Source organism: Hetaerina americana, unplaced genomic scaffold, assembly GCF_022747635.1.
Source record: "Hetaerina americana unplaced genomic scaffold, ioHetAmer1.1.p SCAF_14, whole genome shotgun sequence".
NCBI classification, from domain to species: Eukaryota; Metazoa; Arthropoda; class Insecta; order Odonata; family Calopterygidae; genus Hetaerina; species Hetaerina americana.
Window position 1 is genome coordinate 16,108,190 of NW_027286514.1, and position 17,040 is coordinate 16,125,229.

Consider the following 17,040-nt stretch of genomic DNA (forward strand, 5'->3'; position numbering starts at 1 on the left):
TAAAAGTGATGTGTGTCGACTTGTGACCGAAAACATGGCTATGAGAAATACGTGCGCCAAGTTGGTGCCGCGAGTGCTCTCGGAAGAACAAAAGGAAACTCTCACGCGGATCTGCCAAGAACTTCTCGACCATCTGAGTGAGGATCCAAATTTTTTAGAATACTCCACCAGTCTCCTTCCTCTTCCTGCACTACAAATCCTTGCTGAAAGAACGTCATCAAGGCTCGGTGGAAGCGTTACACCAGGCCGTGACGAGGGAGTTTCCTTCCGGGCGCTGCCTTCCAGGAGGCTTACGAGGGGTGGGAAATCTGCTAGCAGCAGTATGTGGACGCAGAGGGGTGCTACTTCGAAGACTTTAGAGTGAATGTATCATTTCTGGCATTGCATTTATTTTAATCAACTAAGTCCTACTACTTTTGGGACAGACCTTATACTTTTCCCTCCTAGCGCTATCGGACAACGTCATTCTGCTCCCTTATCGTACGAGTAAAAACGGCATCATAGGCATGTGATATTAGGAATAAATTGTTTCTTAAGGATACAGCTAATACATTCATTGACGGAGTTTCTATGCATAGTTTAACGCTCACAGTATCCGAAGTTTGAAATTATTAGGTAAAAATAGGTAATAGCGGTTAGCCACTAAACAAGTGGTTCAAAAATAGTCAAATAAGACCCGAACCTTAAGCTCTAATTTTTCATTTAACTATTTATTTTATCAAAGTGCTCAAAACCCTTTTTAAAAATAAATATCCCTAATGTTTTTGATTCCATCTGTGGTCCTGTACGTTTAGGAATGGACTGTAATTAGATTATGTCGAGGATTATGAAATCTAAGTTGAAAATTTACGTTGGAGAGGAAAAACTAGAGCAGGTATTTTAGTATTTTTTAAATTTTTAATACCCTTCAAGTACTCCGGTGTGCATTCAACCCCTGCGCATGGGGTGTCTGGCAGGGGGTGAATACACACCGGAATAATTTTGACCCGCCCACTTTCTACTCTTCGGGCGGCCGGAAAATATCATTCCGATCCCTTATCGTTCATGAGAAAAATGACATCTGAAATCTGTTCCACACTTAATCTCTCTAAATTTACTGACATGATGGGGTTAATAATACAGTCTCAACATCATCGCTAAAGAGACGTACTTCCAATTTATACAAGAGATATAATCTGTTAATTTAAACTTCCTTTGGTGAGTGATTCCCACCCCGAACCCTCTAATAATTTTGATACGCAACTCAATTTATCATAACAAGGTTTCACCAATCTAGCTCCTCTGCGTCGCACGCTATCCCATTCGGCAATTAATCCAACTTCGTGAGGATCCCATTTATGTACTCGCAGCATATTCTAAATGAGGCCTCACCAGCGAAAGAAAACATGAGGGTGAACAAGAAACTTTGCACTTCCACATAAAGATTTAATACATGACGACCATGGTTTCGATGCTGCGTATCATCATCAGTTGACGCACAGAAAAATGTTTTCAACTTATATAGTCTGGCTCCAAGAAGGGAGGAGGGTGGGGGGAGTGAGGGAGAGGGGGTAAGTTGACTGCAGGTGCAGCAACCTATTAGTGGGCAGAGGGGAGGGGCAGGGGGAGGGTGTGTATACAAAGGTGTCTGGCTCAAACTTGTGGAAGTTAATGTACATTAAATTATCATTGAATGAAGAACACAATGTAACACTCCACCGTTCTTAGAAAAAGTAGCGGAAAGAAACACATTTTGTTCTACATTTAATGAACGGGTTGTTTGTCAGCAATGGTTTGACCTTCATTAAGAGACGGTCGTTGGTCATCACTGCCTTGGTGGAGGTGGGATTGGTGCGGAAAAATATTGGAGTCTTTTAAGGATTTTAGGAGGGGGGAACGGGAGAGGTATATTGTTTCGTTGAACACCTCAAATCTGTCAGACTGAAGGGATTGTCAAATTCCCAACTCCTCCAAAGTAGTTAACCTGCGTCCTTTCATTTCTGTGTGAAGAATGACTGCTGTGAAGTTACTAGTATGATTCTTTTCCAAGAGGTAATCGGCGAATTGGGATCTGTTGTCTTTCTTTGATGATCGGTGTTCTTTAATCTTAATATCGTATTTCCTCCCTGTCTGTCCAATGCAGATGGCGTTGTAGCAGTTCGCACAATTGAGTATATAAAACCCGCTTTGCTGCATTATGTCAATTTTTATCTTTGGGTGAATCCATTATGTTTTTTTAAGTGTATGTATTGTAAAGCGATGTTTTGATTTTGTTTTTGGAGAGGATTTGTTGTATCCTGAGTGAAATGTGGCCAAGAAATGGAATTCTTCGCCATCCGTGCTCATCAAGTTTAGATGTGAGGTATATAGATATCTGAGCTATCTGTTTGTTTTCTGTCGTGTATGTTGTCAATAATTATTGCCTTGTGCCCATTGCCTTTGCATTGTGCAATTTGTTTTATAATACGGAGTTCCACTAGTTTCTTGTGTGGTGACATTGGGATATTGCAAACCCTGTGTAACATGGTATTAAAGGTTGCACTTTTTTGTGAATGGCGATGCTTGGATGTGGAGTGGGTTATTTGGTCGGAGTAACACTTCTTTGTATATATGAAAAGGTCGAACCTTTGATGTATTATTTTCACAGTCAAATCCAGGAATGGCAACGCACCGTCTGTTTCCAGCTCACTTGTGAATTGTATTCATATATTTAAAGAATTTAAAAGAGTCAAATAATTGTCCAATTGTCAGGTGGATCCAGTCCAAACACAGAGAATATCGTCAACACATCGGAACCAAGAGAGCACATTTTTTGCAGGGGATGGTTTAAACCAAATAATTGGTATAAAGCAATTAATTAGAGAAAAGGTTTGAACTTCGGATATCACGGTAGACCACTGCATCGTTGGCAAAAAAACGTATCTTACTAGTGATTACGGAGTCAATGTCGTTAACGAAAAGTAGAAATGAAAGAGGTTCGATTACACTTATCTGGGGAACACTTGAAGTGGCTTCTGATGCATTTGATCTAACTCCATCTGTGATTACTCTTTTTTATTTATGTACCCTGTAAGCCGCTGCTAGTGTGTGTGGCAGGGGGTGAATACACACCAGAATAATTTTTACCCGAATATGACCCTACTGCCGTCGGACAACGTTATTATGATCCCCTATCGTTCATGGAAAAAATGACATCTTAAATCTATCTGCTCTACCCTTAATCCTTCTTAATTTAATTGACATATCTCCTTCCGTAGTACGATGGTGGTAATAATACATTTTCAACATCCTTACCAAAGACACTCTTCCAATTAATGCAAGAGATATAATCTGTAATTTATCCTTGGCTACATTGTGTGATTCCCAGCCCAACTCCTCTAATAGTTTTAATACGCTACTAAGTTTATCATAATAACGTTTTACAAATCTGGCTCCTTTACGCTGCACGCGATCCAATTCGGCAAACAATCCAACTTCCTCAGGATCCCGTATACTTACAGCATATTCTAAATGAGGCCTAACCAGCGACAGATAACATTTCTTTTTGACCTTTTCATCACATTTACCTAGCACTTTTCTAATAAATCCTTATTATTTGTTAACTTGTCCACATATTCCCCATGTGTGTTTCACCCGGGTGAGGTTGTCAGTAAGGGTAACGCCTAGGTATTCATTTTAATCCATACATACATTCATTTCGGTGTTCCCGATACCGTAGGCGTTCGGGAGGGAATATCTCTTCTTCCGAAAATTTATGACTACGCACTTTTTTTAGTTTAATTCTAATTGTCAAGTGTCGCACCAGCATTGTATATCACTGAGGTCGTCTCATCTCTTTGTACCCGGCCATTCAAAACATCTGTTATAGAAGAGCTGATGTGATTCGGATTATTTTAGAGGACGAAGGACATAGTACCGAGAGATTTAGGAGAAGAATAATATTGACTTTTCAGACAACATAAAAGTTTAGAGGATTTAAGGCAAATGAAGAAGGAAAGAGGACAAATTTAAGGGCGTTTTCCCGATAAACATCAGTCATTGGGTGCCGTCTCAAATCCATCATTAACCGCTTCCATACCTTAAATGAATGTAATGGAGGAAAGAGAGTAAGAAACATCCCGGGGGGGGGGGGGGGCAGAGACTACTTTCACAAAATCGGAATTTCCCTCGCAAATGACGTCACGGGTTCACAGGGAAATTCGCGAGCGCGGGGCGTCCGCCGCACAACATCCCGCGCGGGCCACTTTCCTACCCCCTCCCGGCGGAGACGGGGAATCCCCGCCGAACACGGAGGACGCCGCCGACGAATGGGAGGGGGGTGACGCCCCCTCCGCCAGCGCGGCGGGGGGGGGGTTGGAACTCAGCCCTCTCCTCACCTGTTCCCTCCGCCCCCCTCCGCTGGTGCCCCTCGCCAGCGTGCCTTCAGTGTACGTGCCGACGTCGCCAAGTGAGGAGCCTCGTCGGGAATCTCTCTCTCGACCAAGCCTTTCCTCCGTCACTCACTCATTCTCTCTACTCCCCCCCTTCCCCTTTAACCACTCCCCCCTTTCCGTCGCGGGAGCAGAGCAGCACCGGCGAGCGGGCGTTCGCCATGTCGGCGGCGGCGGCTGACAGGGGCAAGTGGGGTTCTCCTCTGGAGTTCGTGCTCTCTTGCCTCAGCTATGCCGTCGGCCTGGGCAATGTGTGGCGGTTCCCCTACCTGTGCTACAGGAACGGCGGAGGTGAGTGATGAGGATAGTGATCTCGTGACCCGTTTGATGCACGACCCTAGCTAGTTACACCCATGTCGTGCTGAATACTGTGCCGCATCATGTTTCGAAGTCCCGGATGGCGTCGTGGGAATGTTCTGTCCGCCTTCCTTAAAAATGTGCAAAACATGAACAATTTGTAGATGCAGACAGGGACTCAAGGTCATGTGCGCCCGCGCCTGTTTCTGCTCCGCTTTCGATTCAGTATATCCCCCTTTCGTGCGGAGGGATTGTTTACAGGCGACGCGGACTGTCGGTGGCGGTCGCTCGGTCCTACCCCCCTTAGCCGTATCATTCTCGGCGGAGACTTCCCGCCAACCCCCCGACCGATTGGGGCCGACCGCGCACACCGGCGGAGGGGGGCCTTCGCATGTTTCGACGGCTCTCCTCCGCACTGCACCTCGGGGCCATTGGTGTCCGTAGGTCACGGGAGTGTCGTCAGCGGCATTCCCTTCATTGTTCTCCTCGAACCCTCGGTGGATGTAGTGAGTGTCGATGATTCTATGTCCTGGACTACGGAGCAAAAGCTCTTTGTTTTATTTATTTATATACTCCGCAAGCCACTGCCAGGGTGTGTGGCAGGGTGTGAATACACACCAGAATAATTTTACCCGAACATGACCCTACCATGGTCGAACAATTTTATTAAAATGTATGATCTCCTATCCATCGTGGAAAAAATGGCATCTTAAATCTATCTGTTCTACACTTGATCTCTCTAATTTTACTGACATGATCTATCCTACCGTAGTACGATGGGGCTAATAATACATTTTCAACATCACTGCTTAAGAGACCTCCTTCCAATTGATTCAACTGTTTCAATCTGTAAGTTAACCTTCGCTTCATTGAGTGACTCCCTGCCTAGCTGCTCTAATATTTTGGTTACGCTACTAAGTTTATCATAATATCCACACGCCCTTGCGGCGCCTTGCGGGGTATTATGTAGATATAGATAACCTTTTACGAATCTAGCTCCTCTACGCTGCACGCGATCCAATACGGCAAACAATCCAACTTCTTCCGAATCCCATATATGTACAATAGCAGCATATTCTAAATGAGGCCTAATCAGGGCAAGACAACATTTCTCTTTGACTTTTCATCTCAATTACCCAGTTCTCTTCTAATAAATCCTAATATTTTGTTAGCTTGTCTACTAATTCCCCGTATGTGTTTCACCCCGGAGAGATGAATACGTCTTGAGTGGAGATCAGTGCTCTTAGAGGTCCGTGTGCGTGCTTATTGTCCTTCGTCGAGTGTGGAGAGGGCATGACAGAATGGGCCACCGTATGGCAGTCATTCCGGGACCCTCGCCAATGCTCCTTCCTTCCCGGTGCCGCCGCCCGCGCAACCGCCCCACGCCACACACGCAACAGGTGGGCGTGTCACCAGGTGGTATCTTAATCGTTCCGTGGGCTCTGAGAAAGGGGTTGAAGCACGTGCTCTGTACGCGTTCCAATTAACGGCTTGTGTGTGTAAGTGGACCATGTGCATAAGATTCGACGCAATGCCTTCGCCTCGCCAAGTAAGTTGAAGACGCGCACGTCACTGTTTGATTTGACGGCGCCGAGGGATGGACGCGCGTCGCCATTTGTGCGCACCAAATGAGTTCTGTCTTGGTGCTATAGTATTGAGGAGGGTGAATGAGGGAAGTCCGTCCGTGCCACTCAAGGGACGGATTGATAGCCGACGTCAGCTAAAGCAGTAAAGATTCGTCAAATTTGAATTGTGGGGGTTAATTTTTCCCTCTTCGTTCCTAAGATGAATTTTTGCTGGTTCGATTCGGGTATAACCTGTCTCACTTATGGGCGCTTTATTGAAGTTATGGTTTCGCCGCCGTGGTCAGTCTTTCAAATGTGATCGTCTTTTTTGTGATTTAAAATCGAAAGCGTACCTAGTTAGCCCCCTGCCGCCACTCTCCTGATTCGTTTTTTCTTATCTTGTTTTATCATGAACGTTTTCCATTGTCACTTCCTCGTCCGTCATCTCGGAAGATTGTTCTGATTTGTCTTAGATTCATGTCCAACCTGCGGCTGCGTTACTTCTCCTGATGCAGTCCAGTGGAGCATACGCATTGGTATGGAAAAAGTATGCCCTTACGAAGAGCGTTATCTCTCGTGGCGGTAAAATACGATATATAGGACAAAACCCCAATGTTTTCTAATACCATTTTAATATATGCAGATAGTTCTCCACGAATGGTGGGAGCGTGGCAGAGGATGCGGGGACATGCGTATTTATCGTCCGGTCGCGGTGTAAGGGCGACAGTGCCCAAGGTCATATGACGGTTCTCTGGTTGCAATTGACGGGAGTGATTAACCTTGACTTTGTTGTGATCCCGATTCGGAAAGAGCGAGTATTTAAAACGATTGGGAATGCCAACCCATCATTTCGGCTCCCTTACGTTATCTTCGGGCTCTGTGCGTGTCTGTGTCACTGGAATTCCATAATCCGACTCTCCTTTGGGGGGCACAAACGTTCCAATTTCGGAATCTTTTACATAAGTCGTGGCCGCACTTGGTTTCTTTTAAAATTTCTATTTTTAACACTTCATAGGTTTCGACTTTGCATCATTACGAAGTCATCTACGGGATGGGCCTACTAGGTAGAACTAGAACCAGTAGTCGACCTGTGATGATTTAGAACTCGTTATGGTTTCCCATGAAGATCTGGTAACCGAAAAATGACTCAGCTTGGGTGGAGCTGAGGTGCCCAGAGTGGCGTGCCCGGGAATCCAACCCGCGCCATCCAATCAGTAGTCTGATGCTCTACCCCTGGACTACCGCGACCCATATACATGTATATACGAGGGTCATCCGGAAAGTAGTACCCGTTCGTGAAATAAAGACACAAAAGTAAATATTAACAAACATAAAAAATTTTATTTGAAAGAGGATACTTTAAACTACTTCTCAACATAATCTCCAAGCAAATTAAGGCATTTGTCATAACGTGTGACAAGTTTCTGTATTCCTGCTGCATAGTCCTTCGCCGCCAGCTCATTGAGATACGCGAGGGACCCATCTTGCACAAATTTTTGCATAATGCAGATGGTGTTTAACAATTTCATGAACAATTGTTCGAGAAACATTGGGAAAATGCTCACAGATGTCATCAATTGTGACGCGCCGATCGTTCCTCACGAATTCGTCAACTGAGCTCACCAGTTGGTCTGTAATGACAGACGGTCTCTCCGAACGCTCATCGTCGTGTGTGTTCCCCCTCCCCATGTTGAAGTTGCGACACCACCGCCGAACAGACGACTCGTCCATTACATTGTCTCCATACACCTCCTTTAATTGGCGATGAATATCACATGGGCGAACGTTTCTTGCATTGAGGAATTTAATCACTGCCCTCACTTCACAACTGGCGGCGTTCTCAATTTTTTTAAACATTGTAAACAATCACAGAAACAACACAGGCAATGCTAGCGTCACGCAACTTGGCTCAGAGAAGGCAGACAAGCCACTGAAGCTATCTGACCTCGTCCAGCGGCTACTCGCGTCGTCAGCACTTCATGCGGCACGAACGGGTACTACTTTCCGGATGACCCTCGTATATATATATATATATATGCTTTCGTAGACGTAACACGGAAGTGCCGAATAGTACAATACACAGTAACACATAATATAGAAACACAAAAAAAAGAAGAACACCCACACGTATTTTCTTGATATTTCGACGGAAACAATCCGTCTTCATCTGAAGATATAGAAGTAATGAATTACTTCTATATCTTCAGATGAAGACGGATTGTTTCCGTCGAAATATCAATAAAATACGTGTGAGTGTTCTTCTTTTTTTTTGTTTCTATATTGTGTGTTACTGTGTATTATATATATATATATATATATATATATATATATACTACCTTGATCAAAAATTTCCCGGAATTTATTCAGAAAATTAAAAATACAAGTTTATTCATCTAAATCTATATTGTCCCCTTCCAAGTAATCCCCATCGACTGCAACACACTTATGCCAGCGCTTGATCCAATCCTCGAAACATTTTTTATATTCGGTTTTCGGTATGTCCATCAGTGCTTCCTGCGATTTTTCCATTACTTCCTCTCGGCTGCTAAAACGCGTTCCCCGTAATGGTTTTTTTAACTCGATTGAACAGAAAGAAGTCACAGGGAGCCAAATCAGGTGAATTCGGTGGCTGTTGGATGGTATTTGTTGCATTTTTCGTCAAAAAATTACGAATAATGATAGCACTGTGCGACGGTGCGTTATCATGGTGCAAAATCCACGAGTTTTCTGCCCAAATTTCTGGTCTCTTTCGGCGAATTGCTTCACGCAAACGTCTCATAACGCCCAAATAATACTCTTTGTTTACTGTCTGGCCTTCTGGCAAAAATTCATGATGCACTACACCGTTGTAATCCATGAAAACCGTCAGCATTGCCTTCTTTTTTGACTGAAAACGACGTGGTTTTTTTGGTCTCGGCTCATTTGGTGAACGCCATTCACTTGCCTGATGTCTGGATTGCGTGTCGTACTCATAAACCCACGTCTCGTCTCCAGTAATGATCCTTTTGATGAATGTGGGATCGGATTCAGCCTCGCAAATCATGTCTTTTGCGACGTCAACACGGTCTCTTTTTTGCATGAAATTGAGGTCTTTTGGAACCAACTTTGCTGCTACACGACGGAGTCCAACGCTCTACCCCCTGGACTACCAATATATTTTTTTTCCTACACTCCTAGACATCTCCGCGGGAATTTTGCCCCCCCCCCCACAAATTTATTTAAAGCTATCCTTCTCCACGTGATATTCTCTTTTTGTATTTGTATTCCTTGGTGTCTTATTGATTGTAGTAATACCAAATAGAATAAAGCCTGTATTACCTTATGGATCCGCTATATATTCCTTTCATCATATTATGCATTGTTTTCTGATTCAATTGACATTTATGATCAACACGTATCTTTGGTGTTTTCACGGATTTTGCTTAATTACGTGCCCAAGAAAATTAATAGTAATTCTATTAAAATGGTCAAATATTTCATTATAAGGTTTGTAGCCATAATTGTTTGTCTCTCAAGAACAACAACATTTTGCCCCAGTTACTATTTTGGATGAGAAACGCTCACCACTAGAATAATTCGGCAGCGATTAGGACGTATATATTTACACAAGGAGGTAGTAGTTATTTAAGCAAGCTGTTCTTCTCTACTCATTAACGAGGCACAGGTTTTATAAATACATTTGCAGTGGTAGTAGATTTAGGGGAGTTGACCGACAGCTGATGTCATTTGTGCCATTAGGGACGGTTGGAAAAGGATGAAGTGTGGAGGGAAAACCGGCGTCAACATTAGCCTACACTTAACGATAGGCGACAACGGATACGCAGTTTAACGTCCCATCCGACGGACAGTGTGCTCACTCAAAGTGCTCTCCACAAAGCACCTCAAGTATGGATCGGGTTACCACTGAAAAAGATCTGCAGCCTCCAGGATTCGAATCTGGGTGGGAAGCCAGTACGTTAGCAACAGCAACATCCCGACCCCCCCCTTTTGAAACTTTTGAGGTTGGGGGACTAAGGGGGCGGTCATCAACTTAGCCTATCCCCTCACGCCTTCCCTCATACCCCTGTTTCCAAATGACGCCCGAGAAATAAAGGGGCGGAAGAAGTCGAACAGGAGGCCTGTGTATGTCAGGCCTAGGGAAGAAACGCGGCGTCCATATTTCGCTGAGCCAACCTCTGGATAATGGACAGTTAATGGTATATACAAGAGGAGACTATTTCTGTATTATGTAACGGCTTATGTTTGAGAAATTATTGGAAATGAAAAAAATTCGACAAGGGGTCGTTGGCTCTCTTTCGAGTCGGCTCTGTTATATAAACAAGCGAGAGATTAAAATAAAGGAGGTCTAATGAAAAGCGCTTCTGTGGACATAGGGGGGAATAGTGTTCAAACTGACGATAGATAAGAATTTAGATTAGGGGATCGACACACCTTTTTATACCGCGATATGAAAAAATTGTCACCAGGGAGATGTCCTATTGTTCCGGAAATTTCCTCAAAAATAAATCTATGGTTGAGCTGAGTAGCGGCGCTATGCTCGCCATGAACTTCTGTTTCTCGAGACGCTAGGACAATGGAGGGAGAGGTGGGAATGTACTGGGTAGTCATTGCTTCTTTGTATCGTTGTCTTGCATTGAAACCGCGATGGGAAATGGTCGCTGAGGAGCAAAGGTGAGTTGCTGAAGTATGTATGTACACAGTCAAATATAGGAAATGAAATGTTCAGACGTAGAAAATAGAGAAAAATTAAAAGTATTTTGCGAGGAGACATGTGCTAATCATCACCAAAACTTGGTTTAGACACCATAAAAGGAGAAGGTATACATGGAAAATGCCAGGTGGCTCAGAAAGATATCAGTTAGACTATATTATGGTTAGACACAGGTTTAGGAACAGCTTGATCGATTCTCGCGGTTTCCGGGGAGCGGATGTGGACTCTGACCACAATTTAGTGCTTATGAAATGTAGCGTCCAGTTCAAAAAGATAAGGCTGGGGCCTCGGGTTTGGAAATGGAATAGGGAAGCATTAGCATGATTGATAAGGAAAGAGTATCAGTAAACTATCGACAGTACTGTCGAGAAAAAATGGGAATGCATCAAAAAATGGATATCGTTAATATAATCAAATAAACTGTTAATAGGAAAAGGACAAGGAAACCATGGATTACGGCTGAGATAATAAGGAAGATACGAGGGTCATCCGGAAAGTAGTACCCGTTCGTGAAATAACGACACAAAAGTAAATATTAACAAACATAAAAAATTTTATTTGAAAGAGGATACTTTAAAATACTTCTCAACATAATCTCCAAGCAAATTAAGGCATTTGTCATAACGTGTGACAAGTTTCTGTATTCCTGCTGCATAGTCCTTCGCCGCCAGCTCATTGAGATACGCGAGGGACCCATCTTGCACAAATTTTTGCATAATGCAGATGGTGTTTAACAATTTCATGAACAATTGTTCGAGAAACATTGGGAAAATGCTCACAGATGTCATCAATTGTGACGCGCCGATCGTTCCTCACGAATTCGTCAACTGAGCTCACCAGTTGGTCTGTAATGACAGACGGTCTCCCCGAACGCTCATCGTCGTGTGTGTTCCCCCTCCCCATGTTGAAGTTGCGACACCACCGCCGAACAGACGACTCGTCCATTACATTGTCTCCATACACCTCCTTTAATTGGCGATGAATATCACATGGGCGAACGTTTCTTGCATTGAGGAATTTAATCACTGCCCTCACTTCACAACTGGCGGCGTTCTCAATTTTTTTAAACATTGTAAACAATCACAGAAACAACACAGGCAATGCTAGCGTCACGCAACTTGGCTCAGAGAAGGCAGACAAGCCACTGAAGCTATCTGACCTCGTCCAGCGGCTACTCGCGTCGTCAGCACTTCATGCGGCACGAACGGGTACTACTTTCCGGATGACCCTCGTAGATGAAATTTCAGAGTTAGGTAGAAGGAAGTAAAAAGAGTTGAATGATGACTTGAGATGGGTAACAACTAAAGCAAAAGTAGCATAATGAAATGAAATTATTGACTTTGTAATTGCGACCCAGGTTTCGACGTTGAACGCCATCATCAGGTGGTCGTCATGGAAGCAAACATTCTGATCGAGGGTGGGGGGTTTGTCAGAGAGGGTGGGAAAGGGAGGGTGGAGGGATAAAAAGGTTTAAATGTAGCTGGGAGGAAAAGGGAATTACATCTTTAGATGTCAATCGTTGACTTGGAAAATGTAATATTTAAACATTGGGTTGTTGGAAATATGTAATATTTAAAATAAAATGATTATGGGAAACACACGTCTTAAGTAATAACCAGAGTTCACTAATAACTGGCAATTATGGACTGCAGAACAATAAGTTTGATTTCGTACGTTGCTAAAGTGGTTCTCAGGATCATCAACAAAAAGATGGAGAGCAGATAAAATGATTACTAATGGGATCACAGGAATAGATTGGAGGGATATGAGACAAATCCGCAAAGTGTACTTGTTTCAGACTGCTCAGGCGCGAGTTCGGATCGGAGAGTCCGGATTAGCAGTGTTGGGAAGAGGAGTAAGGAAAGGTTGTACATTATCACCTGTGCTATTAAACGTATATATAAAGAAAATGATTAAAGAGGCATAGGGAGAACTGGAAATAGGAATGAATGACGGCGGGAAATTCCTAAACTCAATTTGGTTTGCTGATGATCAAACTCAAGTTTTTCAGTCAGCCAAGGGGTTGCAAGCAATCTGAGTGAATTGGCAATTCAGTACGATAGATATGGGATGAGAATAAATGTAAATAAAAGTACGAGTAAGGTTATGCCCTTTTCCAGAAAGAGAAAGACTAAGTAAAACTTTGAAATAGGAGGGAAAAAACTAGTGCAGGTTGAACAGTTTACGCACTTTAGAATTGATGACAGGAACGTTGAGTGAGTATGTTAAGAAAAGGCTCGTCAAAACGTTGATATGGAGCGTCGCTATGTGCGGTGTGAAAACATGGTTACTGAAGCAGGATGAGAAACGTAGATTTGAGGCTTTTGAAATGTGGACGTGGAGAAGAATGGAGAAGGTGAAATGGACAGAAAGGAAAATAAATGAGGAGGTGCTTGATGTGGTGGGCGAGGATAGAGGTAATTGCTTGAAGAAATCATAAGGAGGTAAGAAAAATGTGATCCAAAGCGTTTTCGTTGGCAATGGGATTTTTAAGACTGTGATAGAGGGAAGAATGTTGGGCAAACGAAGAAGGGGCAGGAATAGGATGAGGTGACTGTTGTAGAGTATGATGTTGGGCTGTGTTTTGTTATCAGAAGCAGAATATTCATTTGGTAGTTGGTTCCATCATAAACGTAGCCTAACCGATAGATTTCCTATAGTAAATGCACTAAATTTATAGAACTTATCACAGCAAGTAGTTGAAAAAGGTGTGAAATTTTAGTAGTAGTATTTAGGGGAGGCGACCGACAGCTGAGGTCATTTGCGCCATAGGGGATGGACAGGAAAGGATGAAGGGTGGAGAGAAACCTAGCATCGGCATTAGCCTACTCTTTACGAAAGGCACCAAGGGGTCTGCAGCTTAACGTCCCATCCGACGGATGGCGTACTCACTCAAAGTACCCTCCACAAAGCACCTCAAGTAGGGATCGAGACACCTCTGAAAAATATTCAACACCGCCGGGATTTGAACCCGGGCCCTCTGGGTGGAAAGCCAGTCAGATAGCTACCGCTCCATCACGATCCCTTGTGAAATTCTGCAGAGGAAATGGGTGGTGAGAAATGTATATTACATGAGTGGAACAAAATTCAAGGATTGAGGGATTTGACTCAAGAGACTCAATAAAGCCATCTCAAGTTCATACAGGGTTCGTCCGGAAAATAAGTGTACTGACTCCTGGGCTGGGCGCGCCGCTCCAGGCGCGCCCAGCACCGCTCTGACGGGCTGCGATTGGAGGGGGGTATGTTGGCAAGCGACGCTGAAAAAGGCAGTCGGCTCTGAGCTGTGGTGTAGTGAGGAGCTCTGTTAACGCGAACCTCCACGCTCGACTCACGTCACGGAACGCGATGCCGAAGTTTTTGGAGCAGCGTTATTCCATCAAATTTGCGGTAAAGCTTGGGAAATCGTCTACCGAAACTGTCAGTATGATTGACCAAGCTTACGGGGAGTCAGCCATGTCCAGAAACATGATCTTTCGGTGGCACAAGATGTTCGTGGAGGGCAGAGAAGAGGTCGACGACGAGTCTTCGAGAGGTTCCCGATGATGCCTTCGCGGGAGCGTTCCAGGAATGGGAACGCCGCTGGAACAAGTGTATCGATTCACACGGGTCCTATTTTGAGGAATATTAGCTTAAGATATGTAAAAGTGTAATATTTTTTTTTCCTGAGCTCAGTACACTTATTTTCCGGACGAACTCTGTACAATGGAAGATTCTCCGGAAGTTTTTTATTTGAATACAGGTCTTCCTCTCGAAGAACTGAGTAAAATTTATTTATTTATTGAGTATTAGTCCGAAATCAGCACATTTTGGCCTTTACATCGAACTTATAACAACGATAACAATGGTCACATTTACAAACACCCAAGCCCTAGGTGGAGGAAAACTCACCCAGGCGGGAATCGATCCCGCGACCCTTGGAATGGCAGACGAGGACGATTCCCCGCCGCCACCGGGGTCGGCTCTAAAATCTTAGCCAATTGGAAATTTGGGGAGATGTTAATACACGGATGGGGAGATTTGAAGCGGTAACTATGGGAACTGTGAATACGAGAAGTAAAGAGCCGCATATAAACCGGGGGGGGGCGAGGGGGATAACGTTAAGAGTGGCGGAAAGCAGAAGAAGAAAATCGATGATCCTGAAACAGGAGCTTGGAGGGCAAACACCTCAGAGAATTGCGAAATAAAGCGAAAAACGAAGGGCGCGACGAGAGAAATGCGACGGGATGGAGAAATCCAAGGGAGGAAAAATCGAAGGACAATGCATGATGCGGAAGGAAATTCCAAGAAGTATAAAAAAAGATATAGGAGAACTGTTGTACGAGAGAAGATAGAATATTGGGTAATAGAAGCAGACGTGATTCGGAGAAGATGGTGAAGACTTAGGGCAGTGAGACGTGGATTGGGAAAGTGCCCTTCCAAGAAAAATGTGTGTACCAGGTAGCAGGGAAAGCAGTGCGGGGAATGAAGAGGAAGAGATTGGGAGGATTCGACGCCATTACCGTGAAAAGTGAAAACGCGGGAAAAGTGTGATTTTTCCTTGTTTCACAGTGGTGCGTTCCAAAAGTAATCCAATTATTTTTATAAGTAATTCATTGAACAGATTTGCACAAACACGTAAAATTCTTCAAATTACTGTCCTTGGGCCTCTACACATTTTTTTAGAGACTCTGCCATGACCGGTACGCGCCCTGGAAGGCGTCTTCGGGGACCTCTCGCAAGGTCTACGTTTCAGCTGATTGGATCTCTTCTATGGACAAAAAACGGGATCCTTAATCCGAGGGAACAAAAATAAATCTGCTAGGGTAACGTCAGGACTATAGGTGGGGGGGGAGCGTTGGCACGTGGTGTTTGGCCAGGAACTCTCGGACTCGTAGCGCATTGTGGCAAGGCGCGTTGTCGTGATGGAGTTGCCAGGTAGCGGAGATATCTTTCATCGTCCTGATGCCCTTTTTTTGGCATCTTTCCAGCACTTCCACATAGCAGGTGGCGTTAACCGTCTGTCCTTGAGGAACAAACTCCTTATGGACCACTCCTACATTGTCGAAAATGACAATGAGTATTGTTTTCACTTTTGATTTGCTCATTATTGCCTGTTTGGATTTGGGGGACTGATCGGTGTGCCACTCAGAGCTTTTGTTTCTGGTTCGTATTAAAAAAAGCCATGATTCATCACCATTGATGACGTTGGCCAAATAATCAGTTTCAATTTTCAATACGTTCCATAAGTTCACTTGAAATTTCCGCTCGGTTGGCCTTTCGTGATACAGTCGGCGCGCAGAGGTTTACAATAACTGACGTCCTGCCGCTTTTACATCTTGGAGAGCCCCGAGACTGGTTATAAATCAAAGCTTAGCGTCCCTGCCACCTACTCCTAGTAGTTTGATTCCAATCAAAAGGAGCGGCGCGGGAAATCCAATTGCATTACTTTTGGAACGCACCCTGTATTATGGATACACTGCAGTTATAACCTCATTTTTTTATTTTCCCTTTTGGGATTATTTAATCTGTTTTAGAGCTGATGAAAGAAGACACTGTGATTTTGCCAAATTGATTTTTTTTAAGTACGACCCAGGTTTCGCTACAGCGGAACAGCTTCAGGTTCGCACGCCTGAACCTGAAGCTGTTGCGCTGTAAGGAAACCTAGTTCGTTCTTTGAAGAAAAATCTATATGGAAAAGCAAAGTTTCTTCTTTCATCATGGAGGAGTTTTACCATGTTACGCTGGAAACTGTGTCTGTCACTAAGCATTTAATCTAGTCTAATTGTTTAAGGTGTGCTACATTTTTAGATGTGGCGATGTCACAATGCTTTTTGGGTGCCTCATTCTTTTGGTTTTGACCTCATAATGGTCAGTTACGACATTTTTAAAATTTATATCGGTATGATGGTGAACTCTTCAATAGATATATCAGAAAATAAAAGCCATAGCGCTCTCTGGTTTAATTTTGAATTAAGCGGAGAATGGTCTTGAGCAATGAATTGGTATAGATTTTCCTAATTATAATTTATTGGCAAGAATCACTCTAGGATTTCGATCAAATTGGATGTGTGTTTGGGAT

The 17,040-nt window shown here is 43.8% G+C and overlaps 1 protein-coding gene across 1 annotated transcript in view; it reads left to right on the forward strand.

Moving 5' to 3' along the window:
- The first annotated feature begins 4,426 nt into the window (after positions 1 to 4,426).
- LOC139686451 (sodium- and chloride-dependent glycine transporter 2-like) overlaps positions 4,427 to 17,040 on the forward strand; it is a 62,546-nt gene continuing 49,932 nt past the window's right edge. The window contains exon 1 of the mRNA XM_071583644.1: positions 4,427 to 4,700. Coding sequence (XP_071439745.1) covers positions 4,571 to 4,700 — 130 coding nt within the window. The 5' untranslated portion in view covers positions 4,427 to 4,570. The remainder of the gene's footprint in view (positions 4,701 to 17,040) is intronic.